This window comes from Typopeltis vanoorti, chromosome 9 (genome assembly GCF_054136105.1).
Source record: "Typopeltis vanoorti isolate ZY-2024b chromosome 9, IOZ_Tvanoo_1.0, whole genome shotgun sequence".
Lineage (NCBI taxonomy): Eukaryota > Metazoa > Arthropoda > Arachnida > Uropygi > Thelyphonidae > Typopeltis > Typopeltis vanoorti.
In genome coordinates, this window is record NC_143557.1 from 81193322 (window position 1) to 81220537 (window position 27216).

The 27216-nt window shown below is 35.8% G+C and overlaps 1 protein-coding gene across 1 annotated transcript in view; it reads left to right on the forward strand.

Annotated features, from left to right (window-relative positions):
* Positions 1 to 27216, forward strand: part of LOC150103198 (5-oxoprolinase) — a 368797-nt gene that overhangs the window by 315713 nt on the left and 25868 nt on the right. Inside the window, exon 31 of the mRNA XM_090398524.1 lies at positions 5785 to 5945. Within this exon, the coding sequence (XP_090254650.1) occupies positions 5785 to 5945 (161 nt within the window). The remainder of the gene's footprint in view (positions 1 to 5784; positions 5946 to 27216) is intronic.

The window sequence follows — 27216 nt, forward strand, 5'->3', positions numbered from 1 at the left end:
TGATAGGGATGTGGTGCCTCTATATAAGGCATTGGTCGGACCATATATAAACTATTACTCAGATTTGGTCACCTGGTTTTCATTGTGATGTGAAAACACTAGAGAGGGTCCAAAGACAGTCCAATAATAGGACTCTGGAGCGTTGGTTATGAAGAGCGTTTGAAGGAATGTGGATTACAGAGGTTGGTGGACAGGAGTTAAAGAGGAGATATGATAGAGATCTTCAAGTTAAGGGATTTTATGAGATTAATACAGAAGGAATTATAAAAAGAGTAGATGAGAAGAACAAGAGGTCATCTCTGGAAGTTGTATAAAGATATGGTAAAGAAGGGTGTGAGGAGTAGATTTTTTTTTTATTTTTTTATGTGGAATGCAGGTAGTGTAAATAACTTCCAAGCTCATTATGATAGATATGTTGCTAGTTGATTGGGCCTCCCATTTTGGAGGTTACCAAAATAATAATAATAATATTTGCTAGGTGCAGAAACTAATCAGCTCCAGTAATTAATATCCTATAAAACATTTAAATGTAAAAGACTGAGCCAAGCTAAAGGAGGTGATATGTTGGCTGCAATTTAGAAGCAGATACTTCACTGGTAATGTTTTTAATAATTAGTTATATTGTTACAACTGTTATTATACTGCTGAAATTTCAGAGGGGGGAATTTGCATTCTCAATAATTAAAGCAATAGTGTGTGAGGTCCTGAAGAACTTTCTTTAAAAGTGGTTAAGAAAGCAGTGAGTGATTGCTCTGAAAAAAAAAAAAAAAGATACATGGGAACTAAATGATGGTGATAATGGACAAGCTCCATAATTAGCTATCATCAGTCCTAATGGGATGAAGATCTGAAAAGAGTTTGACAGAGAATAGGAAATAGGACACATTAACAAAAGCAGAATACAACTATATACCAAGAACTTATGAATAAATAAAGTATGAGTGAAATGGATGAAGAGTGAAATTAGGTTAGCATTCGTGGGAAAAGAAAAAAATTATTTTGGATGGATATAGTTAGTAGAAATCAGATGCATAAGGAACATAAAATGTAAGCTAGTAATGAAAGATGTAATGCACTATGATAGAATATTGGGCAATCAGGCTAAAAAAAATCAAGGGAATTCTGCAATGTGGCAAGCAAGAGAATAGAATAATTGTAGAAGAGTAAAACTGGTAAATGATTATGGTACTGGGGTGAACATGGCAGAAGGACATAGTGGAATTATTTAACAAGCACTTTGTCAGTGTATATCATACTGGTGTAATTGATAATATACAACACACACCTAGAAAGGAGGTGAATTATAGAGATTAGAGGTGATAAAAAAAGGTGTATTAATTGTTGAGTTGGCTAGATATTAATGTCTTGGGAATAGATAACATATCACACCACATTTAATGAATGTACAAAAGAGTTAGCCGTACCCTTGACCTGGTTTTTAATAAGCCTTGCTGTTAATTTTATACATAAACACAGTCTTCTTGCCATAAATACTGTTAGAACTTCTACAACTGCCCACAGGCTGTTCATTTCAGCCTGCTGAAAATGTTTGTGTATCAGACTATTAACCCTTGTAATGATAAAGAAAACATATTTGACTACCAAAGAACAGGTCAACCATGCTGCATTAGGACAATAGCATGTGAGGGCTGTGAAGGCACACCTCTGCCATAATCCTGTCATAACACAGAAAGTGATGTCATAAGAGATTAATATTTCACAGAGAATGATATCACATGTACTAATTGATTGACCTGTGGTGAGAACCTATTGTCATTCTACTGGACACTTCCTAACACCACAACTTACGGCGCATAGGGTGATAAAACCAAAGGCACTTCTCCAGTGGTAAGGCAACAACATACAGAGATATTCTCTTCACAGAGAGGAAGATTTTCACTATTGAAAAGTTGTTTAACCACCAAAACAATCGGATATATGCCCTAGATAGTTGCATACACCCAGGATTCGAAGTCATCACCCTGCATTAGTAATGGTTTGGTGGGGGGGGGGGGTATCAAAGTTACATTTCTGGTGTGATCCAACAGGACTCAGCAGGGTCCTGTTGGACTCGGCCCTGCTTTCTTGCAGTAGTCAAACTTGTCAACACTATGTAGTCTTGCCATTATATAGATATATACTTCTATATCAGGGTCATCTTCTCCAGAGAATTGCTAGTGCTGACTGAATGTGAGAAGCTTGTGATATTCTTCATAAGCAGTGAGTCCAGAATTGACGCTCTTAACTTCCTGTTATCATTATTCATCTAAGTTTCTTTATTCTATCATTCGATAATTTCTTCTTGTACAATGCTTGCATTGTACAGGAAGAAATCAGCTACCTCCACCTTGTCAACATCTCATTTTGCCTTAATTTGATATGATCTCAATATATAAAGCATCATACTCAACATGATTTTATATATTGCAAGAAAAAATTTTTTTTAACTGAACTTTTTTCTGTACTCTCTTGTTTAAGGAAATATATTCAATAAATAACATCAACAACAAAACAAAAAAAAAGTAAGCATTTATATTTGAAAATGAATCTTGCCTATCTAGAAATGGACTAACCACTAACTAGAGGTATCTGATGTGATATCTTATACCAAATAAACAAACAAAGAATGTTTAGCGTTTGTATTTGAAAAGTAGTGTCCTATCTAGAATTGGGCTAAAACTAGAAATAGCTGAGAGGGATAAAAATTCAATTACCATTGTTTCGGGGGGGGGGGGGAAGCTGTAGACTCCCACTTAATGGATGTAAATGAGACTGAATAGTAAAAATGGTTTATTGTAAAAGACATAATCGGGATTACATTCTTTGATCTAAACTTCTCCAATTCTTCTAATCCGATTTGAGTATAAGTCTTGTAATGATTTTACTCCATCCTTCACTGTGCCCTCTCAAACATCTAAATAATGTGTGACTGTGTAATAGTGTATGTAACTATTACGTCACTTAAAATTTTGTTCAAGGCTTTGGCTTTATTATCCAAAACACTTCCTTTTTCTCCTTCATTTTTAGAAAACAGGAACTAGTAAATTTAACGACACTAGCCACAAAACAATAGAACCATTGTCTGAAATACTACTGATCTATAACTGTTATGTAAACGAGCCATATTCTTGACAGAGATCCCTTCTGATGCTATGAGCAAATCCAACCTCTTTGACCTTGAGTTCCTTCTTTCACATGCTGTTTGAGAAAGTTATCTCACAACAATTCAATAAATTCCTGTTCTTTCTGATCATGAGATTTCTCTTCTACCCAATCAATGTTTGGAAAATTTAAGTCGCCCATAATGATCATTCGCTTGGTACCCATAAGACTAAATTGGCGATGCATTTCTTCGTCCCCTACAACTGAGCTGCCAGGTCTGTAGCAACACCCCACCATATATTTCATTCTGTTAATCTCCACTTCACACCAAATAGACTCAAACTCATCGCTACATGGGACGTTGTTACCATCATTAGTTTCTTGTATTTCTACCTTCATAATTTTAATGGAATTTATATGCATGTTTATGTTAAAGTATTTACAGTGAGTGGGGTGAAGTACATGGACCTTTCTTTGATCAATCCTACGTTAACCAGCCCTCTTATTTAACTGCCTTTATCTGGGAATTCTCAATATACAATATTTTGTGACTAATTTTGATCTATTTGTTAGAGAAATTCCCATTCTGTGTGGATTTGCTCATAGCATCAGAAGGGATCTCTGTCAAGAATATGGCTATTTTACCACCAATTAGTGACAGTGATCATGCTGTTCTTTCTTGGGAAGTATCTACTTGTATTGAAGCTCCGATTAAATCAGGCTACATGCTGAATTACAAAGCTGGAAATGACGATCAACTTAGAAGAATACTATCTTTGGTCCCATGGTATCAGTTACTGAATGAAAAAAATGTCAGCAATGCATGGGAATCTTTGAAAAGTGCATGAATGAGCCAGTATCTGAATGTATCCCTAGTGTTTGAAGATAAATAGGCTGGGAGTGAAATGGATGTGCAGCCTTATTAAGCTAGAGATCCACAAAAAGAAGATTATGTGGTGAGAATAAGAGTGAGAGGAGTTATGAAATATATAAAGCTCAGGCCAGAAAAGTGATGAGTATTGTGAGAATAGCTAAAACGGAGTATGAAAAGAAATTGGCCATGCAGGCTAAAGGCAATCCAAAAGAATTTTATCATTATGTTGTAAGCAAAAGAAAGAATGAATGTGGAAGAATAACTGTATTGAATGCAGATTGTACATGAGTGTCGGAAGCTAAGGAGATTGTTCAATTAATGAGTGCTCACTTTGCTAAGATATATCAACCAGGTGTATGTAGCATGGTGCTACTGCTACGTTGGATGAAGAGTTAGAGGTTCATGAAAATGAGTTTGAAGAGCTCTTGCATAGCCTGGATAAGAATTTGTCAATAGGGACAGATGAAATATCTGCCTGTTTGTTAAAGGAATGTTCAGCTGACTTGGCTAGGCCTTTCACACATTTGTATAACTTGAGTCTCAGCTCAGGAATGTATGATAGTTCCATTTCACAAGGGTGGTGCACAAACTGGTGCATCTAACTACCAACCTATTAGTATCTCTGGTGTGGTAGTGAAGATTTTAGAGAAGTTGGTAAGAACTCGCATACAGAAATGGGTAGACAAGCATTCTATACTCCGTAGGGAACAGAATGAGTTTACTAAAGGAAGGTCATGTTTTAGCAATTTGCTCATATTTTATAACAATGTTACGGCCAAGTTGGATAAAGGGAATGGATACACTATGATAATTGATATGATAGAGATCTATAAACTTTTGAATGGGTGTTATAGCATTTCAAATGATGAAATTTTTCATTATATGGAAGGTGGGGAGAGAACACATGGAAGTTAAATTTATTTGCAGTCAAGAAAGGGGTAAGCTAGGTTTTTCTCCCAGAGAGCAGTGAGTGAGTGGAATAATTTGCCGTTATGGGTAGTGAGTGCATCTAGTGCGAATGAATTCAAGGGTAGGTATGATAGCTAGGTTGGGTAATTTACAGCCTCCCTCGATGAGTCCTTGACTCCCTGAAGGTCTCAGATGATAATAATAATAATACTATTATCATGTCCAGATGAATGTTTGATACTGGAATATGATACAAATTGGTGGATGTGCTTTTAGATTCTATTAAAATCATCAAGATATTATAAAAGTTGAGCCTCTGTAAATCAGTCAGCATTGATGTTGCCCCTGTTTTATTCCTGTGTCTGTCATACACAGGAATTTATGGGCATTTTAGCTGAAATGCCTACAAAGAAGTGAATTAGCTGGTCACAAAGGTGGATTTGATTGCCTTATACTAATAAATAATAATAAGGTTACGAAAGCCAAGGATACTTAGAGAGTTTTAGGCCATAAACGTTGTAAGTGTATAAATGACGATTATAAAGGCCAGATGAATGTCTCATACTGAAACATGATACATATTTGCAGATACTAAGAAATCTGATCATGTTCATTATTAAATGCCAATAAAGAAACCAACTATGCCCATAATTAAAAGAAAAATAATTTATTAATCAGCTACAGAAAACCCTGAAATAATTTGGATGCTTCGTGTTATGTAAAAAAGTTTTCTTAATAGAAAAAAAAAAACTATGTAATATTCAAAATGACTACTACAAAATTGTGTTCAATGAGGAGTTATCCAGTAAAGGATATGTTAGTTGTTTCAGATATTTCATTTGTAATTTTGCAGTGTTGTAATAGTTGTCGGTCTGACTATTATTATTTTTTTTATCTAGATATCCAGTTGTTGTGCAACAGTTTCACTTGAATCCAGAAACTGGAGGTAAAGGTAAATTCAAGGGTGGCGATGGTGTTGTTAGGGATTTATTATTTAGGAAAGATTTAGTTCTCTCCGTCCTTACAGAAAGAAGGGTCTTTCTACCTTATGGCTTAAAAGGTAAGTGCAATGCAATATAACACAGTTGAACAAATTTCTTTTTAAATGCTTTTCTCTTGATTTAAAAAAAAAATTAATTTTTAAGTGAAATGTATTAGTTTTAAACTCTGACGAATAGAATTTTTTTTTTTTTTTTTTTTTTTTTTTTTTTTTTTTTTTTTAAATTCGGGTCCTAAATGTGTTTTTCATGATTTGTCTTTATTTGTCGACTGTACTGTGTAAAACCTGGTCATTATGTTCAAAGAAACCAAAAGGAGTAGTGCTAAATATAAATGTTTTTCTTAGTTATAAGTTGAATAACTTTTATGAAACAGTAAAATCTGTAATTTAGCTGATCTGCTTGTTTTACCGTGTGTTTAATGTAGAATTTGTTTATACGAGACCGCATTAGGATAAGTAATGATAATATGAAGTTACACTAGCAGAACTGTCTTGTTTTTGACTAATGCGCTTTTGATTACTATGCTCAGTTTTATTTCTTATAAATTATTCAATATTGTCTTTAATTTTATTTTTATGAACTCAGTATTTCTTGAGTGGTTAACGCTGTGGATTTCTGAAATCTAAGTGAGACGACCTCTATTGTTTTATATAATTCATGTCTCGAGTTTGGCTGTAGTCTAATATATAAATTCTTAATAATAGCGCAATAGACTGAGCACATTTATGGGCATACTTTCGATGTTTGACTTCATCTTGTCCTTTATTCCTTCGACTTTATCGTTATTTTTTTAATATAAAAAATGCTGCATTATGTTCGGTAATCTTTTAGGACGACGGGTTTTGTTGTGAGGAAAATTTTCATCACAAACACTCACGTTTGAAAATATTACTCTTTTTATGTGATGTCTAAAGGAGTTCAATGAGTGGAAAATGCATCAGGAAACTGACAAGATGACAGAAATTCTACCTTCTTTACCCCGTCCGTTTTTATGACCATTGTGACTTGCATACCACCAAAGAACGCTTGGAATTTCTTCATGCGCCGGAGTTGTTCCTGTAGAGACGTGTGCCATGCGCTGTATGAAAATTGCCAAGCTCGCAGTGACAATATCAGTAAAAAGCGAGGCCTTGCTAGAGAGTTTTATTATAATATTTTCTTCCTATGTTGGCTGTCTGTCATTTCCTGCTGTCTAAAGATTAGACTCTTGAGAACGGTTATGGTCCTGTGTGGTCAATGGCATTTCTCCAGCACCACATCCGTCATCTTTCACATCGAGTTCCTCTTGCCTGGGGACCCATGGCATACGGCATTTTCTTTCCGAAAACGTCCTCAGTATCAAAGAAATATATTTTTTAAGAAAAGCTTCCGAGAAAAAAAAAAAACAAGTGTTGTTTTTCGTGTCACAGAGCTCGACGTATTTCTCTACATTTAAGATAGAGATTCTTACAGACCGGATATTAGAAACTTGTTCGATTTGATTTAATCTGCTGTTTGTTTCAGAACTGTATTTTTATAGTTTGTCAGCCGGGACATCTATATTATGCCTCTAGCGTTTAATAAGACATTTTATATTTATCCATAAAAATGAAAGATATATATTTCAGCGAAATAACTGATGCTGTAAAGTGACTACAGTTTATTGCAATATACTTCAGTTCCTCAGAAAAAGAAAAAAATATATATTTACGTATACTTATAGCAAATGTTTTAATATCGATTTTTTTTATCCATAATCGAAGCCATTTTTTACGTAGAAGAGCACCTATTAACTTCGTTGCCCTCACGAAATAGCTCGAGAATAAGTGAACCGATTTCGATGAGACGTAATAATGAAGACTTAAAAATTATCGCAAAATCTTAATTTTTGTTAAAATCAAAAAGACATTGTGGCACGAGTAGCTTCATTGGGTAAAGTGACTCATGCAGTGGAATTATCGTTGGGTTCTGTTATTATTAATCGCCCCCAGGGAACGCAAATTTGCACTTATCTTCTTAATTGATCTTATTATTATCATTTGTGTCCTGTGTGTAAGTAACATATTTTACTATCATAAACTCTCTGCAGTGCTAGCACTATTTATCGGGGCATTTCCTGTATTATGATAATACCGTGAGCCCGCATAGAATACGTTATTTATACCGAAGGCTTCATGAATGAACAGTGTTCAACACGAGAAGTTATGCTTTCTACCAAGTTCTTTTTCGGTTTTATGTTTGATCGTGTTAGATACAATATAAGACTGTTTTGCGATCGATAAAATACGTGTTCATTGTATTTTTACATTTCTCCAAATGCGTAAATATACTCATTACGTTTGTTTTATTCGTCCATCTGTTTGTATAGGGTAGAATTGTATTTGAGATTATTACTAAACTTGGCGATACATTCAGTTTTTGGTTCCATTAGAGCAATTTAAACTAGACTTAAGCATGTGTGGTGAGTGGGGGTGAGGGATTGAGATTCCACTTTCAGAGTGAAGTTTTATATAAATATGAAAGAGTACCAGTATCCTTTGTCCTTTTATTTTACAAACGATAACAATAACTGTCCATGATAAATGGAGGTTGAATTTCGAAGAGAAGGGTGCCGTATCGCTCTTCCTTGGGAAGAAATATTACCGTGCCCATTCGAGTAGATTTTTCACTCTTATTTATATCCATGTTTGCTTTATTACAGCAATACTGTTGACCCATTCACTCTTCACCAGTCCTATCGCTCGCTTCTTAAGCCTACATTAACAAATAGTAACCGTTTTATTTTTTTTAAACGTTGATTTGTCGTATCCCATATCTATAGAGATATGGGATACGACATATGTATAGTTCTATATATATATATAGTTGGGCTAAAGCTTGATAATCCTAAAACCTTGCTCTAGAGACAAAGACGGAACTTTTAAAGCCACTTTAGGCCTCCAATAAACAGGGTGGTGATCTTAGAAGGCGGTGAAATTTATCTAACACCTCAAGGACATACCCAAAATATCAGTGTTCATGGTACGGGATTCGAACTCGCAGGTGTTTCTCCACCGGAAATTCAATTTTTTCCATTCCACAAAACGGGACTCGGAACGAACGTAGTTTTCAGTTATAATACACGGGTCTCATAATAGTTATTCGGCCGATCCAAAATAACCAGTTACAAATACGCAGTGCTACCGAAAAAAAAAAAAACCTCCGAACTGACAACAAACATACATATGGCGACTAGACGTTGTACAGTTTGTATTCGTCGGAGTCTTTGCAGTATGTTTATGTAAAGTGATTTACTGCTCAGTTTGTGTTATGCAGTTTACAGAATGAGTGATGTGAAGTAGCAGAGTTTGCATATACTTTTGGGTTTTCAACTCAGTAAAGCTGGTTTAGAGAACTTGCTGAAGCAGAGATGAGGCAATAGGAACTTGAGTGGTTTTCTAGGTTCATAAATGGACGAGTGTTAGCTAAAGGACGAAAGAATTGTGCATCGGAAATCCACTCCTACAAGTCAAACTATTAACTACTTGTGTTACTTAAGAATTTAAGAGAAATGCTCGCAGAAAATGACACGTGGCACATGCAGAGCTAGTAGTAGTTTTACCACAGAATGCGCTCGCGCACACACTGCAAGACTTGGGTTCGAACCCGTTTGGGACGTGAAGAATCTTTATAAAGACTTTTCAACTAAAGGTGAGTTAGCGGGTCTCATACGGAGGTTGAAGAGCTTTTAATCCCGCGAAAATGGACACACCGGCCAGACTTCGTAGGCCCAGATGCTACTGCCATAAATCCAAAACAACCGAACAACCCAGCCACACTGCATTGTCTGTGTGGGAGGAGGGGGGGAGGACAACCTGACCTGACTTTGGTTTCTTACCCCCCCCCCCCCCCGAGAAATGTCTGCCTGGGAGGAACCAAATTGCTTCACAAAATGAAATTGTATACTTCTTAGCACAGCGAGATTTGGTGTCTCTTCAAATATCCAGATGGCATCGCATGCGGTTCTAAGGATCGCTATTTGCAATGTTTCCAGCAATGGCAAAAACGCCGAACTTACGTGGTGGATATTCGCGAGACTGCCCTGAAGGGATCATTAATGATATGCAATTAATTAAACCTACATTAATTTTTAAGCGTTCCAGAAAATATGAGTGCCACCTTGAATAGTTTCAAGTAGTATATGTAATAATAATAATAAAGCGTTTAATTCTAAATATAAAAATAGTTCGTTTACTAATATTCCTTACTTTGAGCTCAAGATGGAATGGCGCCTTACATTAGTTTTTGGAGGTTGGGAAAAAAAAGAAAAAAAAAGTCCTATAAATTTTCTACTATTTCTTGATTTGTAATGTAGATTTTTTTTTTTTTTTTGCGCGAATGCGAAGATGCCAAACGTATAGCAGTTCTCCCTTTAAATTTTTTTTGACTAACGATTTATATTTATAGTTTAGTACATTTAATAAAGCAGATATATTTTAATGAAATATGGAAATCCAACACAATTGGTAATTCGGCTAAAAATAAAAGGCAAAAATGTGATATATTAAATAACTGGCCTGTCTTGGTTGAGTAACACCAGCTAGGGATGCTTACCATTATTATTACCAATAATACTCATAATGATATGGTTTGCAGATCACATGTGGAATAATACATCAGCTAAGCCGAATTTCGAAATGGATCTCATTAATAGTTGAAGATTCATTTAATATACAATCATGAGGATGATTACATAGAAGGAGTGCACCCTTTTGTTAGTAATTAAACTTAGATTTAAAATTAAAATAATATCATTTGTTCACTTTAAACTAAAATTGATCTGGCTCGACATATCCAGCCATTTCATAAACAAACGGATGATTGGAAAATGCGACCCAAAAATTTTCATTTTCCCCTTATTATACTGCGAATATATTTCATGCATTTGGATTAAAGGACGAGTTTAGATAATGAATATTGTTTTGAATGTGTAGAGAAAAAAAATCAAGAAAAAAAAAAGAAAAATTAATGTCATATCTCCCCATCCTCTTTCCCACCTTTATCTTGATACTTCATTAATTACTGTTAAGAAGAAATCACAATTTCACATTTAAATAATCACCGGTATTCTAATACAGCATAAAATAATTGCTGTTTACTTAACGAGAACGTATTGTTTACACACGCTTGAGTTGATATTTATTTAAAATAATTATTTTCTAAGTAATACTTAATTACTGAATATCGGAAATTGCGTTGGTAGTTAAAAACCAAGGAATTTAAATATTTAAAGCTAGTAGACATAATTACTTCTTTTTTATTTTATTTTACGGAATGTGTGCAGGATTAAAATCTTATCAGTGTTCTAAATTGCATGAAGAAATTCCGATTAATTGAAGCGTTTAAAAACTTCGTATTTCTTTGCAGTGTAATATTTTAGGTACAAAGAACTTACTCAAGTTTTTCTAATATTTAATGAATGCGCAGACGAAGAGTAAAAAAAAAAGTAAGGTAAAATCTCGCTACTTAAATATGTAAATAATAAGCTAAAGCGTTTCAAGAAAGAGATTTATGTTTATTAAATTTATTCGTCTACGTCATCATGCATGCAAATTTTAGCCAACTGAGTGTAAATTTCTATGTTAACTGTTACACGTATAGTTTTTATTGTAATCTCCGTGTTTTGAGAAATAATGTGTTTTTCATTTAGAATTTATTGCATTATATAATGCGCATTCTGACAATAAAAACAAATTTATTTGCTGCATTAGTTGTTAAAGTCATAGATAATTAAGTACGCCTTTCATTTCAGTATGTTCAATTTACAGAACATACTGGAGATTCTTAAGCGAAAATTGTAAACACTTATGCCATTACAATTTTTAGTGTGACATTTAGTCGTTTGGTGACTGCTCACAGTTATTAACATTTGCACCTGAAACTTAACAACTGCAATCCTCTCTGGAATTTTTATGTTGCATGTGTTCGTTCCTGACTACATCTAATTTTACGCGATTAACATTTTTACCGTTTATGTTGATTGTGAAAGGGCACACGAGCAGAAATTCTTCCGTGATTATTATAGATAGCAATAAACCACGTTACTAAGTAGCTGTTTGTTCTTCATGAAATTTAGAAAAGTTAAATATTTGAAACGTGTGTGTAATGAGAGGAAAGAAAGCACAATTAAGATTACGTGTTGATTTATGAATGATATAAACTAGTCATGATTATGCTAGACAAGTATTACCAGCAGTTTCGGTAAGTGGAGTTCATTAATTTTGCACTTCATTCGTCTATACATGTTGCGTTATTTTTCAACAATTTTGATGGCGTATATGCTAAATTTGGAAAAAAAAAATGCACGCGTAATGAAACCTGGACTCGGTTTTTATAAGCCAGAATTTCAGCTAAATTGGACTTAGGTTTAAAAACACCAGACTTGTTTGGCGTGGTGATTTTAAACCGGTGTCCGTCTCTGTCTCAATTGAAATGTTGGATTTTCCAACCCCGAGGTCAAGATGGTTGAGGTAGATTTCGTCCCAAACGTAAGGTTGACTAGCTTAGGGTGCATACGGCCATTTTCTAACAAAAAAAAAAAAAAAAAAAAAAGAAGAAAAAAAAATATATATAACTGATTTTTTAAATAGACTTTTTTAAAGAACGAATTTTAAACCAAATATATAATTTAATCTTTTTTTTTATTTTCTTGGGCAGTCAATGATTTTTTTTGAATATCTTGAAACAACTTGAGAAATATGTGACCATTTACTCCGGTACATTTTTAAATGTGGTACTACAGCCCAATATTTTACACATGCATTTCTTGTCAGTGTATTATTTCATAACACAATTCACTGAAGTCTATTTAGGACGGCAACTTATTTTGATTTCACGAAGTTCGAGTTAAATGCACGTGGGAGAGGAAAGTACATAAATAAACAATACAGTATCAGTATTTCAGTGATATTTAAGAAGAATTTCAATGGAAAGAAAAAAAGGGATTATCTTGTCTTGCAGAATCTACATTTTTTATTGCTATGTTAATATATCTTCTTAGTCAAGATGAAGAACAGTGGAAGCATTCTTTTATTATTATTAGCCAATGTTTCCATGAAGTGCTTGCTGTGAAGAAGAGGTATAAAAAAGGGCCTAGAATGGCTTTCCTCACGTAGTAGAGAATGCTATTCCAGAGGTGATTGAGAGGCAGAGTTTTGTTTTGATGTAAATCTGGAAACGGATGTTGACAAACAGCTGTTCACTTTTTTTTTGTTGTTTGATGGAAAAGTGGAGGATGATGGAATCCAGTTCAGTAGAACACTTGAATGGTTGACGTAAGAATACAGGATATAAGTCCCAATATCGAAATTTAGGAAAAAATTTTGGAATCACAAATTAATGGTTTTCATCTCTTTCTTCAGAAACCAAATATTTTTTTTTCGTAACGTATTTTGTATCTTATTACAATATAACAAAATGTACAAAAAATAAGCAGCTAAGTAGAAATTTTTGGTTGATGGAAATCTGATCTTCTGCGTGTAGTTTCGCATCACTAGGGGTCTGCAGTAAAGACAGCGCAAGGACTTTGACAAAGTACTAATTAACCATAACGTAATTGATTGATTGTATTATGAACCTGCTAAACGAAATATTTTGAAAAAAGTTCGGTTGATACTTATTCAACATTATTGCGTTCTGTAACTAGCAGGTTTTGTACTTAGTGGTTCGCGAATGATTATAGATTATCGGACTGTTTATTGCAGTTTACAGTCAGAGAGATGCGAGCTGTTTGTCTAAGAATTAAACTGTTAGAATTATTCATTGCTATATCTTCAGTACACGTTATGCCACCTTAACATTAGCACATTATTGTTTTCATCCAATCCCTTTAGCTTCTTTTTTTTTTTTTCCAGTAAACTGCCCGAAAAAAAAAAAAATCAGTACATCTAGTTTTTGTTCAACGTTATTATGATACTCTTCAGTTTTTCGTATGGGATTTCTTCTCCTTAAGGTACTATTTGAAATAAATTAGATTTCCTAAATCTAATTTTTAAGCCATTGATGAACCAGAAATTTCATCAGATATTTGCAGTGCCGGACCAAAATCGAAGCAGCACTTTTCATCTGTAACATATAACTTAATTTCAGACTACGTTTGCACATGATGTGTTTTCCCTAAATCCAAAAAACATCAATGAAAAGGCTAATCGCATTATTTGGTTGAGAAGTGTGTGAAACATGGGCATGCGTTTAATTTAATATTTCTAGTCTCACATACGTGAAAAGCGAATGGTTCAGTTTGTCTGAGAATATTTGGGGAATTTGCGTCGTGTATCATATAGCTTGATTTGTTTAGATGAAACATGATTTGTATTAGATATTGTAAATTTACAAATAAAATAAAATAATCATCAAATAGTTTCCATGCTCTCTATAAGGAAGGGCAAAACTATTTCAATTGACTTTTTGAAATCGAAACGAATCCGATCTACCCTTAGTCATCACCAATAGCCGAACTCATGGCTGTCGCTGATTTCAAAGGCATCGAGGTGAGAGTACGGCATCTACCTCCATCTCCTGATACTAAATCCTAACGTGTATATTATTTGAAATTTTTAGTGTGTTTTTACTGCCAATTTTTGATATGCTCAGTTAACGGTATTTCTTTTGGTGATTTTACATAATGAAACCAAAAATGTTACTACTGTAAATTCATTAAGTAATGTAATTGATACAACTGAACTTCCCACGTACAAAACATGCTTCAGTCCTCACATACTGGAACTGCGGTTCCATTTGAAAGCCAGTTGTAGCGTTTCGTTGTGAAATGCAAGAAAGTACATTATGAAGTCAGTACAAATAAGCATTGTATGCAAAGGATTTATTCAGCTCGCCTTTCTTCCTGGAAATTAATAAATAATGATACATTAATACTAATATTTTAAGATGCTATTTCAATAATTAAAATTCGTTTTTGCAACCTTTTAACGTTGTGGAATGTTCTGATTACCGCGCTTTTTAAATGCGTATTAATTTCGTTTGGTGTTTATAATTATTTCTATGCTCTAGGTTTGAACGAATTTTATTGAAACGGCAACTGGAAGTCTTACTAAAATCTGCAGCTCAGTCGATAAAGACGATGCCTTTTAGTCGGAAAGACCTAGGCTCGAATTCTGTCTAGCACGTAAAAAAAAAAAAAACTTTATAAGGGCTTTTTACGGAAATGGAATTAGGCGGTTTCATACGGGGGTTGCAGTTTTTTTTTTATTTTCTCCCGAAAACTCTTTTAGTCCGCAATAGATAAGCCGGTCCCAAGCAAACACGCAATTGGTAGACATTCAATCTTAGCCCATAGGATTAACCGTCCTATTTGTAGTATTAATTTGGTTTTTGCGAAGTGAAGTTACTTTGACGTGACGACCATTCAGCCCTAACATAATGAGGGAAGATGGCATGCGACGAAAATTGGAGTCAGCGCAATTTTGGTTTCCGTCTTGCCTTTATTTATTTATTCGAGAAATGCTTTAGATTAATTATAAAAATTCTATTGTATCTAAATGAACTTTAATCCAATATGATATTTACGATCTTAATACAATTTTTTGGGTTCATCTTAATTTTGATTTCAGTCTGACAATTTTAGCTGCACAATTAGGATAAAATTGAGATGGCCGCACAAATTATATTATAGTAAATCGGATTGAAGTTTTATTTCTTGCGTTGCACTGGTTCAGCATATTCATCATTTTTAATGCAAGTGGTCGTTAGTTTTCTCTTCTAGCGAAACGTTGCCTTATTGTAAACGGGAAATATCATTACTATTCTGTTTAAACCTGAACTGCTTCTGTTTTTGAATTGATGTTTACCATCCCGAAGTTATTTACGAAGATATAGTTAATTGGAACAAGGATATGTTTACAGTTGGTGCACTTATCATGATTACATTTATTTTCTGAGAAAATGAATATAATGATCGTTATTTTCTTTATTTATTTATTTCCACTGAAATATATACAAACCGGATAATAGGATGAAACATAGATAACCAAGGATTTGAAATATGTCATGGAAGCTAAGTTTATTTATTTATTTTTGTAAAAACGAAAGAACCTTGGTTATTATTAAAATGGTTTATGGAAGATCTGCGTGCTGTTCTTTTTCAAGGAAAGCTGACATACTCTGTATGTGTTTATTATATTTTCTGTAGCTGCCAGGCACATCGGAAAGAGGAAAAATAAGAGGGGGGATGGAGATCGACCCAGTACCGATGCATTTTCAAAGTCGAGGGATATTTTTTATGCGCGGATGACATCAATTTCCACCATCGTCCTTCAGTTTTTATTATAGACTTTACATCACCCATAGCTGGCGCTGTCCAGAGGTTGTGTGCGTGGTTCTGCGTTTCTTTATAGCCACCAGGAAGCCAGCAACGAGATGCGACCAGTCCATTACTGGGTGGAAGACCGAAACAACTAAGTGACTGGATGCAGTGAAGTGATAAGAAATTTATACTTTGTCTCGGCGAAGCCCTGGTGTGTCGGTGTAGTTAAGGAAGATTGTCTAGCCGATAAACTAGCAAAGCTTTGGTCCTGCCTCCGGGTTATCTCATAATATTCCTGATCATGAAGAACTGAGAAAGCTGAATTTTTTTCTCCCCTTAACGGAAACAGTTTGCCATCACCCTGCAATTCTCCGTACGTGTGTGTGTTTTTTCCCTACTGGCCTTCATTTTCTGATGTGTTCGGGTTTATCCTTTTCTTGCCTTTTACATCTTATTCTACGGTGAGTGTAGTTTCGAAAAACAATGCATACCGTGCAGCGAGTTTTGTATTAGTTTCGATCAGAGGAAATTGATTTTCACAATAACATCATTTGGTTTGATCAACTCGCGTTAGTGTGGAATGGCGAGTATCGCTTATTGAACAAAAGATAAACTAGAGATGTTATTCATGATTTGTTGTTTCAGAAATCATATTTACTTCTTTTGTTCCATGCGAATTTACTATATGGACTGCGCCCTTTAAAATTGGGGAAATGCCAGATGCTGATTTCATATAAACCGGAAACCAACTGTCATCCTCCCCCCTCCCATTTTTCCCTTCGATGGTTGCTTAGTGTTGTTGATAGAGTGAAATGAAATTTCGTAGCCTTGTTCAAGATTTATTGATATAAACAATAAAAACTAGTAGCATATCATAATTTTTTTGAGATCTGGAGATACTTGAACGGATATTTCAAATGCAATAATTTTTCCATTTTCTGATGATGCTCATGAAATTTTTTAATGAAACAGTTCTTTAAATTTAGCCTTTGAATCGTTCAACCTATTTGAAGTATTTCCACTGCTTCCTTTAATAGTCTTACTCCAGTCATGGTTTCATACATATATCCAGATTGCATCTTTCTGTTTACAAAGATGCCGATCAGTGTATGATTGTTTATTTTAATTTTGATAATGGATTTGAAATTTTTATACTTAATTTTATAGTAGTGAGTTTAGCAGAAAGCATTTAAACGACTTATTTAGTATCTCTGTAGAACACAGCTGGCCTATATCGCTTAATAATTTCATAATGAAAATTTCTGTAATTATTTTTGAGGCTCCACCATAATCATCGGTGTTTTGTACCTTTCTACTATAGTCAGACATGTTTTGTGTATGTTTTTGCCATATATCGATCCATTCAGAGAAAAAAAAACGGTCTAACCAAAATAGCGACTTGCAGGTAATATCAGTCGCAGTGCATATTGTCACCAGCTTCTGTCGTTCCTTTTTTTTTTATATTAAAGTCATGACATTTTTTCTCCCATTCTGAAGCGTCTTTTAAACCCGGAAGCAGCGTTCTTTCTGACAGGAGCAAAAAGAAAAAAAAAAATGCGCACTTCATAAGAAGCCTTTCCCTGCTGTCAGGTGATAAATAGATGGCGTCTAATGAACGATGGCGTATCCAATAGTAGAGTGTAGGGAAGGTGGGTGGACAGATGCACTCCAGAGGGGAAAATATACTTTCCTGGTTCGTTTTCATAGTAATAGAAATCACGTTGTGTTGGTTACAGTGTTTTCCATAGCTGTAGTTATAATAAAGCAGTTTTTTTTTTAGTGATCGTCGTCTATTGCTTACTGTAATCCCGACTCGACAGAGGACAGATTTTTCTAGCGAAATCTCATCTTATCGACAATTATAAAATAATAATTCTAGAAATATGTGACAGGTGCAGGTTATCAGTGATATAATTAAATTTTCCGTATGCTTCATATGTTCGAAGTGCCTGTCTTTTGTGTCTTCGGCAAGAACTCCCAAAGTCATAAACCCTTCCAGTTTGCTTCGCAAACTTTAAGATACGGTTAAGTGTATGTGTTTGACAGCCTGTTAGGATTTTAATTCATTTGCCGGATGTGTTTATCAGGCAGAGAAAGCAAACGATGGAAAAATGTGCATTAAATTCCTGTTAGCACGTGATCCGTGCCGTAAAGACAGCGGAATCTCATTAGCCCATGTCTCCATACTTGCTTCGAAAATTAAGGGCAATAAAAAGTGACACGCATCTGTCTTCCGTTCTTTAATGAGAAAATGGTGTTTTCTGATCCGTGTTTTAACTCGCAGGCCTCACCCACGACACTGTTTTAATGCACTTTAACGTCATACTACGATTGGCTCTGCGCTTGTTTACTGCTTATAATGGAATCTGCCAAATGTGTTCAATTATTCTTCCATGTGTTGTGCGCTCGCTCTTTTACCTGCTGGTTTGGGATTACTGTCTCGTCGGGGAGAAATTCGCCAAAGCTAGAGCGTAGTATGTGTATGGAGTAGTTGAAAAGCCTCTTAAAATATTAATGAGAAACAGGATAATTAATTCCCCTTAGCATCATTATTACAGTTATGAATGTAAGGAAATGGGAAGGTGGTATCATTGATACCTAATGCTGTGTGCGTGATGTATCATTGTTAAGTGGGACTCCATAATGTACTTCTGTGTAATGCGGCAGTATTCAAACTTTAATGAAATAATACATATTCCTGTATTTTGAATTCATCTCGCATGGAATTTCATTAATGATATACCAATTTCGTTTTATATCGAACTTCAAGGGGTTATTTCCTCGCAAAGTATGGAAACGTAAACGGTAATAATGTCAAATGCTCAAGATAGAATTTTACAATTTTTATTGTCATCGAGCTGGCTTTTTATGTGTGTGCTTGTGAGCTGTTACATACAATGCCCATTCAGAAAATATTCTAATTGGATGTTTATTTCAATATCAGCAGCTCGCTCTTTATCATGAAAGAGACATGTCTGTGCAGGTTTAGGCAAGTTAAGCCGTAGACTCTACTTTCTGTTGGCATGTCTATAGTGGAGACTTGGCGACCCAATAAAGTTAAGAAACGCGATTTTGTCCAATATCATTTCGAAAGAATTTATGGCGTAAGTTCCTCCAGACGCAGAAGGTTTAAAGCTGGTAGCGCGCATCTTCCCACTGAGCTGACGCTTTGCCTGTTCCTGAATTCATTGTTGTCATGGAGACCATTACGTGATATCCTTCTCACCCAAAGAAACTATTTTATTATATAGAAAGACGGATAGTAAAATATGATTTACCGAAAATGGAGATATTGTGTGAAATAAAGAAAGCGTTAGATTTTAAAAATTCATAATTTAATTTGAAATGATCTACGATCTTCTTTCTTTTCGAGTCCGGAAAGAAAGAAGATCCATATCCTCTCCCTCCAAAAAACAGCTGCTTTTATCGCCTTGTCATTGACCGTCAGAATGTCATCCGGGGAGCACACGTCGATTAGATTTGGGCAACATAAAAGATGTTCGTCCGTTTGGACGTCTCTGCAGTCGCAGCTGTCATCATATGCATAACTCCATTTCATCAGATTACTTCTACACTTGGACACTCCCACTCTAAGATGGTTCAGAGTCCTCCAGATGCTATCCCTTGGTTAACTCTTCCTTAATTATGGGGACCTCTTGAAGTTGAACAGATTCCCTCCGTAGAACAAGGCATCGCTCCTCAGGTTTATGGGTCAGTGGTTTTGTTCTTTGTATAAACTACGCCTCGATTTGAGTCGAGAAGCCGCGATGATATGGCCATACATTGGATGTCTTTTGTCCGTCATCTGCGTTTTTCTCTCCATCTCATCAACCACTTGACGTGTTATGCCTGGTGGCGCTATGCCTGCTAAGGGATACAGCTTGACTGGGGTTGTTCTTAGGCATCCGGTTATGAATCTAATGGTATCATTTAAAGCCACATCCACGTGTTTCGCATGGGCGGATGCATTCCGCATTGGGGCAGCGTACTACCCCGCAGCAAAACACAATACCAAAGCCGTCGAACAAGTACCTCTGGTTGAGCTCCCCACGTCGTGCCGGTCATTTTTCTTATGATGTTATTTCTTGCATAGATTTTGCCTTTTAGTTCCTGGCAATGCATCTTATACGAGAGGGTACGATCCAGCTTAACTCCAATATATTTGGGGTTGCTGCAGTGTTCGAGGCGTTTTCCTCCCCAGACAATGTTTAACTGACGTTTTCTTCCCTATTGCGCAGATGCAAAGCGCAAACCTGAGTCTTGTTTGGGTTACGCATCAGGCAATTGGTCTCATAGTAAGTGGAGAGTATTTCTAAGGCTTCTGTCAGCTTCTTCTCAACTTCTTCAAAACTCCTTGCTTGACTGCTTATAGCTGTGTCGTCGGCATAGATAAACCTTCTCACTTGTGGGTGGGTTGGCTGATCGTTAGTATAAATATTGTGGAGCATCGGAGCCAATACGCTGCCTTGAGGTAAACCATTCTTCTGATTTCTTCATCTGCTCTTCATCTGCAAAGTTACGTAGAATCGTCGATTCTGGAGCATGGTTTTAACTACATTCGTGAGGTGAAGATCTTTCATTGTTTGGTACGGCTTGACCAACAGTTTCTTGTGACTAACAGTGTCATATGCCGCTGAAAGATGGATAAAAGCTGCTCCACTCACAAACTTCTTCTCGTAACCATTTTCAATGTGCTGCGCGAGATTCAGAATTTGGCCACAGCAGGACTTTCCGGGACGGAAACCGGCTTGCTCGGGTATAACTTTCTCGTCAATGTTTACTGCTATTCTTTCCATAATCATTTGTTCAAAAACTTTATACAAGTGGCAGAGAAGAGAGATAGGGCGAAATTCTTCGACTCTGTATGTTCCTTTCCTGGTTTAAGTAAAGCTACTTGAGCTTTCCTCTATAATTTGGGCAACTATAGAGATTCTATGCACTTATTCAATTTCACCAGCCATTGGATGGTTACCGGACCAAAACGCTTTATCTGTTCTGTCCGAATATCATCCGGACCAGCAGCTCTATTCTCTTTCAAGTGACATATAGCTTTTCTTAGTTCTTCTTCGGAGAACGGAGAGGCCAATAAATTAGCCTCAGCTTCTTTAATGCGCGTGAGATTAGTTTTCGGTATCTCCTTGTCTGTCTTGCCATTCAATAATAGCTGGTGAGCAATCTGGTTTGGCATGACCTCCGTTGCGTAAACTGGAGTTTTAGTTGGGTCGTTGCTTAAATTCTTCACCAGTTTCCATGCTCGTCTGCTGTTCTGTTTCATATCCAAATCCTGTAGTAGCTTCATCTTTCTGCCATCATTAGTTTGTCCATCAGTTTTTCGCCTCCCCCAATTGTGTCTACAGCGAAAGGATTCGCGTCATATCTGATTTCATATTCTTTTAGGTTTTCCGTCAGATCTTCATTAAGCCCAGCAATATATTGAGTTCTGCACCCTCGTGGTATGTGCCGCCGAGATACTATTTTGATGGTATTCACGAACTCTTCATAGTTACTTGGATCCGCTTCAAGAGTGTTTTCTGTCTGATCGAGGTCCTTCACAAATCCGTCCCATCTTGCATTTTTAAAATTAAACCGTCGCTTAAAAGGTACTATATCTGGATTGATAACGGCTCTGACTTCACAAGTAACAGGTCTGTGCTGAATTCTTGGTATCGGCTCTTCTACTATCTTCGTCGCTTGCACGGCTACCTGTTCGCTGATAAAGATGTCTGGATTATAGCCTCTTCTCCACCTTCCACTATTGAATGATGGTCTTAACTTGGGGTCGTGGATTAGCTTCAATCCTTCTCTTTCAGCCCAATTTTCCAGCTGTTAGTCATTTTGTAGCCCCGTGTTAAACTCTGACAGTTAAAGTCTCCGAGTATTATTTTGACCTTATGGGCATTAAAGTTGGCAGGTTCTTTGAAGACAAAATCTTCATTAGGTGGCTTATATAGCGATGTGATTGTGCAGGACTTGATCCCGATGGTTAATATCTCTGTATTATTATGGGATGCCATATGTATAGATATGATATCCAAGTCTGGTTTAGCAAATATAACACTACCGTATTGCTCGTGTGGTCTCAGCTACTAATTTCATACCATGAATTTTTTGGTCTACTGCTATTTACTCCTCGATGTATCTCCTGGATAACCAAAACGTCACATTTGCATGTATCACACATGTTTGCTAATAAAACTTACTTTTCGGATGACAGTCCTTCAATATTTATTGAAGTCGTCTTGAAGAAGGCCGCTTTATAGTTCGCATGATTGTTCCGGTAGCTGAAGGATTAGCCGTAGAATTTCAACGTTGCCCAGGGTACGCCCGATTGTGAATTCTGAGTGATCGCCTTAATATATAGCGCAATCTACGAGTAGGCTCCTTCAATGTACCCCATGATCTACGATAAACTCTGCGTACGCTAAATAACATAGTTGAATTTTTAATTGGTTTAACTATCTGAACATGAAGAAGCGAGTTGCAACATAGTTTGTACTCGGGGGTGAAGAATTCAGATCTCTTTTTTTCAGGATAATAATGAGATACCGCAATCACTAGATTTGGCTCCTTATGACTGTTTATTTCAATGCTTAAAACATTTAAAAAGCCACGGGTTTGGTGATAAGACACTTTTGGACACCCGATAATGTTTCTAACACTGGAAGGAAGCGATGTCCAAAGTGTGTCACTGTAGAAACTTCATTTCGAAAGCGGCTAAACATGAGAGCTAACGTTGATTATGTTACTAGCATTATAATTAAAAGGTTTATCCACTACTGATATAGTATTGCTTGATTTAAAAGTGTTTTCCCTCAACCTAGGTAACAATGCTACTTTCCTAGGGCATTATTATAGAACAAGGTGGTTTGCTGTTGTCTTCCTTGCCCATAGTAGTATTTTTTGTCTGTAGATACACGTGTATGTGTTCACGGGATCGTTTGCCTGATTGGAGAGGCGAAAAATCATCTACCTCCGTATGAGACAGACTTACTCACCTTTGATTGAAAAGAGCTGATAAAAGTTCTTCACCTCATGAAGAGGATTCGAACCCAGGTCTTTCCACGGGCTCCGTCGACTTCAAAAAAGAGTGGGTCAAAACATAAATAAGATTAATGAATTTCGCGCTTTTCTATGGTTACGAGTATTTTAATGGTTAAAGAAATCACTATCGAAACGAACCAGCAATTTTAAATATATATATATATATATATATATATCATAACAAACAATCCATCAGCCGTGTTTCAATTAATGTATCGTGAAACTGGACTTAAAGATTTGCCAATTTCTCCTTAGTAGCTCAGTTGATTATTCTTACTTGTCGAGTGATTTTTTTTTCCCCCTATTTATTGTACTACAGTTTTATTTTGTTAATTTTTTACCGTGTCGTCGAATGTCGATAATCATCGTATTGTAGCTGTCATCAGAACCGGAGAAGATAATTTGCATTTGTCGTTATCTGTTGCTTTACTCAGCGTATGGCCTTCGTTCTAGGCTAGTGAACTTCTTGTACCCTAGGGTACTCTGTTCTTGTACGTTCCGTAAGTGCTGTTTTAACTGCACCTAACTGACGTGGCACTAAAGGGGGGTTTGTTACCAGCCACGTGAGGCGTAAGAGTGTAGATTACTGCTTCTCATCGGAAACTCATCACCACTGGCAATGGGCTAGACGGCAGCTGGTCGATACACTAAAGATTATGAGCGAGGTTGAGTTCTTGTGGGGCAAATATACTTTTGATGTCGATCATTTTTACATTACATGGAAGAGCTTACAACGAGGCTCAGTGGCTTGATCGCTCGTTGCAGCTCTTCCAGTCGGAGAGATTTATAGTCCGATTACAGTGGTAAAAGGACGAGTGTGTATCTACATTCTGCTCTGTCGCCATTCACGCAAGTCCAAAAATGTTATTGCTGTAGGTATTTGTTATATCGGGCATGTTACGATTTGTCAATCATTAAATTGAGTAGTATGTGCGTCTCGTATTGGAGTCCGTTATTGGCTTCGCCATCGTTGCGACGATATTATCACCTCTTGAGTTGAATGTTGTTCCCGTAAGCATTTTTTGACAAATAATTTTAGTGAACTTAGTTTAAAATCTCACAGTGTTAAATATAACGTTGTTATGTGTAGTATGCTTTCATAGGTTGTTTAAAAGATATATTTTTACTGACTTTTATTTTCATTGTACGGAAATCCAGCTCTCTAGAGACCTAACGGAACTTTTTCAAGCCACTTCAGCCCTCCAATAAGCGAGACAATAGTCTCGCTTATTGGAGGGCTGAAGTGGCTTGAAATCGCCCAGTGTAAGATGAGGTTCATCTCCCACCTAAAGACAATCAAATATCCATGCGCACGATGGAATTCGAACCCTCGACCTGTTGTGGTTGGAGAGCAGATACTCTAACGTCTCGGCTGACCAGTAAGTGTAGACCAGTGGTTCTCAAACTTTTTGAAGTCGGGGCGCATTTAAAATCCTACAAATAATTGTAGGCGCACTATATACAAAGTTCTGAGAAATATGTTATAATAATTAAGTCAAATATTACAGAAAAAAAATAATGCGATAAAAAAAAATAAAATGAAACATACCTTAAGTTTATTCATTCTTGTGTTTATGAGAAACATGAGCCTGATGTGTCCTAGCGATTGCTTCAATGTTTGGGCATATATTTGAAAAGCAAACTCTCATTTCCTCGTCAATACATTGAAGAGTTCCTCTCTTTTTACACTTAATTGTGGTGAGGGTAGAAAATCCTAATTCAGATAAATATGATGTTGAAAATTGTAGTAAAATGTTCAAGATATTGACACATATTCTTCTTTTAGAGAAATCCAAAAGGCTTCAAGAGACAATTCCTTATGTTTAATCATCAATCCACGTTCAGTGGATATAGCTGCCAGTTCTTCTTCTGTTAATGTTAAACCAAAATCACTTGAAGTTTCCATAAATGGGTTTCTAATCCAATCGTATTGTTCAGTGTTAAGTGATGGAAAATAAGAACTCAATTTTTCTTCTAAACTTGTTAAATGTTCAACTATTATTAGAAGTGTTTCATTTATGCAAGTGTTACTTACCAATGGAAACATTTCCAAATTACCTTCAACAGCTTTTCTTTTCCAAATTTGTAGTTTTCTCTGAAACGCTTTCATTTTGTCAGTGGATGTGAGAATATTTTCTTCTTTCCCTTGCATGCTAGTATTCAAAATATTGAGCTGCTGAAATATATCGGCCAAATACTGTAACCTGGCAATCCAAAATTCGCACCGAAGGAGGTTACAAAAATGTAATCGTTTCATCTCTTCAAAAAATGCAAGAAGTTCTTGTCGTAGCTCGTGTACACGGGAATCCATATCGATACAAAGCTTTTCGAATAAACGCGATTTGACAGGTCTTGTTTTAATAAAGTTTACCATCTGAACAACTTAATCTAAAAAACTTCTCTTAATTTTTCTCCCAATGTTTTTGCCATCAAGGCCTCCCTATGAAGAAAGCAGTGAGTTACGATAACATTCTCATTTTGTTTTTTTACAAAAGATGTAAGACCCTTAACACAGCCTACCATGGAAGGGGCTCCATCTGTACAAATGCCTGCACACGACTTCCATGTTAACTGCCATTTATTAAGATTGCTATTCAAAATGTTAAAAACGTCCACACCTTTTGTACACACACACTTACTTCTTTGCAAAAAAAGAAATTGATTTACTATTTGATCTTCATTAATAAAACGGACGAATGCTAAGAGTTGCGCCTTGTTGGTAATGTCTGTTGACTCATCAACTTGCAATGCAAAATTTGAATACTGAAGTTTATTACTGCATGCATTTTTCTCGCCATCAGAATACATTTCTATAATACGCCTGTGAACTGTATCGTTGGGCAGAGGAATCTTGCTTCATTTCCTAGCATTGTCATGACCATTTTTTTGCATGCAGGCAAAATAAGTGACTCACCTAAAGTATGATCTTTCATATTTTTTGCTATCAGTTCTGAGACTTGATAAGAAGCGATTTGAGCTTTATCAGAAACAGTCATTATACTTTTAAAAGAATTTGCCGCTTTTGTTTGCTGTTCAGACAATCTCTTGAAAAAAACTTACAGATTTATCTTGTAAATTAGAGTGTATAGTTTTAAAATGTTTACTCAATTTACTGGGAAGCAATGATTCATTTGCCATTTTACATCCACATACTAAACATAGCGGCAAAGGATGATCTTCACTTCCGGTCCAAGTGAAACCAAAGCTTAAATAACTTTCATTATATTTGCGAGTAGGCCGCGATTTTGCTTGCACTTAACTTTTGCTCACTTCCAGATCTGATTCTTCAATATCACGCTTCTTTTTGAGAAATCTATCCATTTTATTTGGGTGTGTTTATCAAAATAAGTAATATACACAACAAGAATAAGCCATATTCTTGTTCTCTCTGCAAGAAAAACCGCTGTTAATTAACATAATAATGATGTGTTGACAAAAAGAGCGGTATATCCGTAATGAAAAAGGTATAATAGAGTAACTATATTTATTTTAATATCTGGACACACATTTCTCTGGAATACCACAGGGCGCACCCTTTGAGAACCACTGGTGTAGACTAATACCTGCTTAATTCCGTCCACGTGAATGAGTATTTATAAATATGAAATACGCAGTTTTCAATTTAAAGTAACTTATATGTTGGAAGAAGTTTAAAATTTTATAAATAGACATTACTTAGAAAGTATAACGAGACTAATATATAGTAACTATGAACTGTTTTGTACTCATGTCGAGTGGTATGATTATTTACCTAAATCGTTTTGAAGTAGATCAAACTGCACAAGAATAATATTCATTATCGTATGCAAATCAAGATCCAACAAATATTACACCATACATTTACCACAGTATTTTTAGTCAAGAAAAAAAAAAAGTGCAGCACTTATCAAAAGACACCACGCATACTTCTAAACTCATGAAATTTATCGACTGTTTCAAATTATCATTATAACCATTCCTACTAACTTTCTTTACTCTCTCTCTCTCTCATTCTGTTTTCTTGAGCGCTG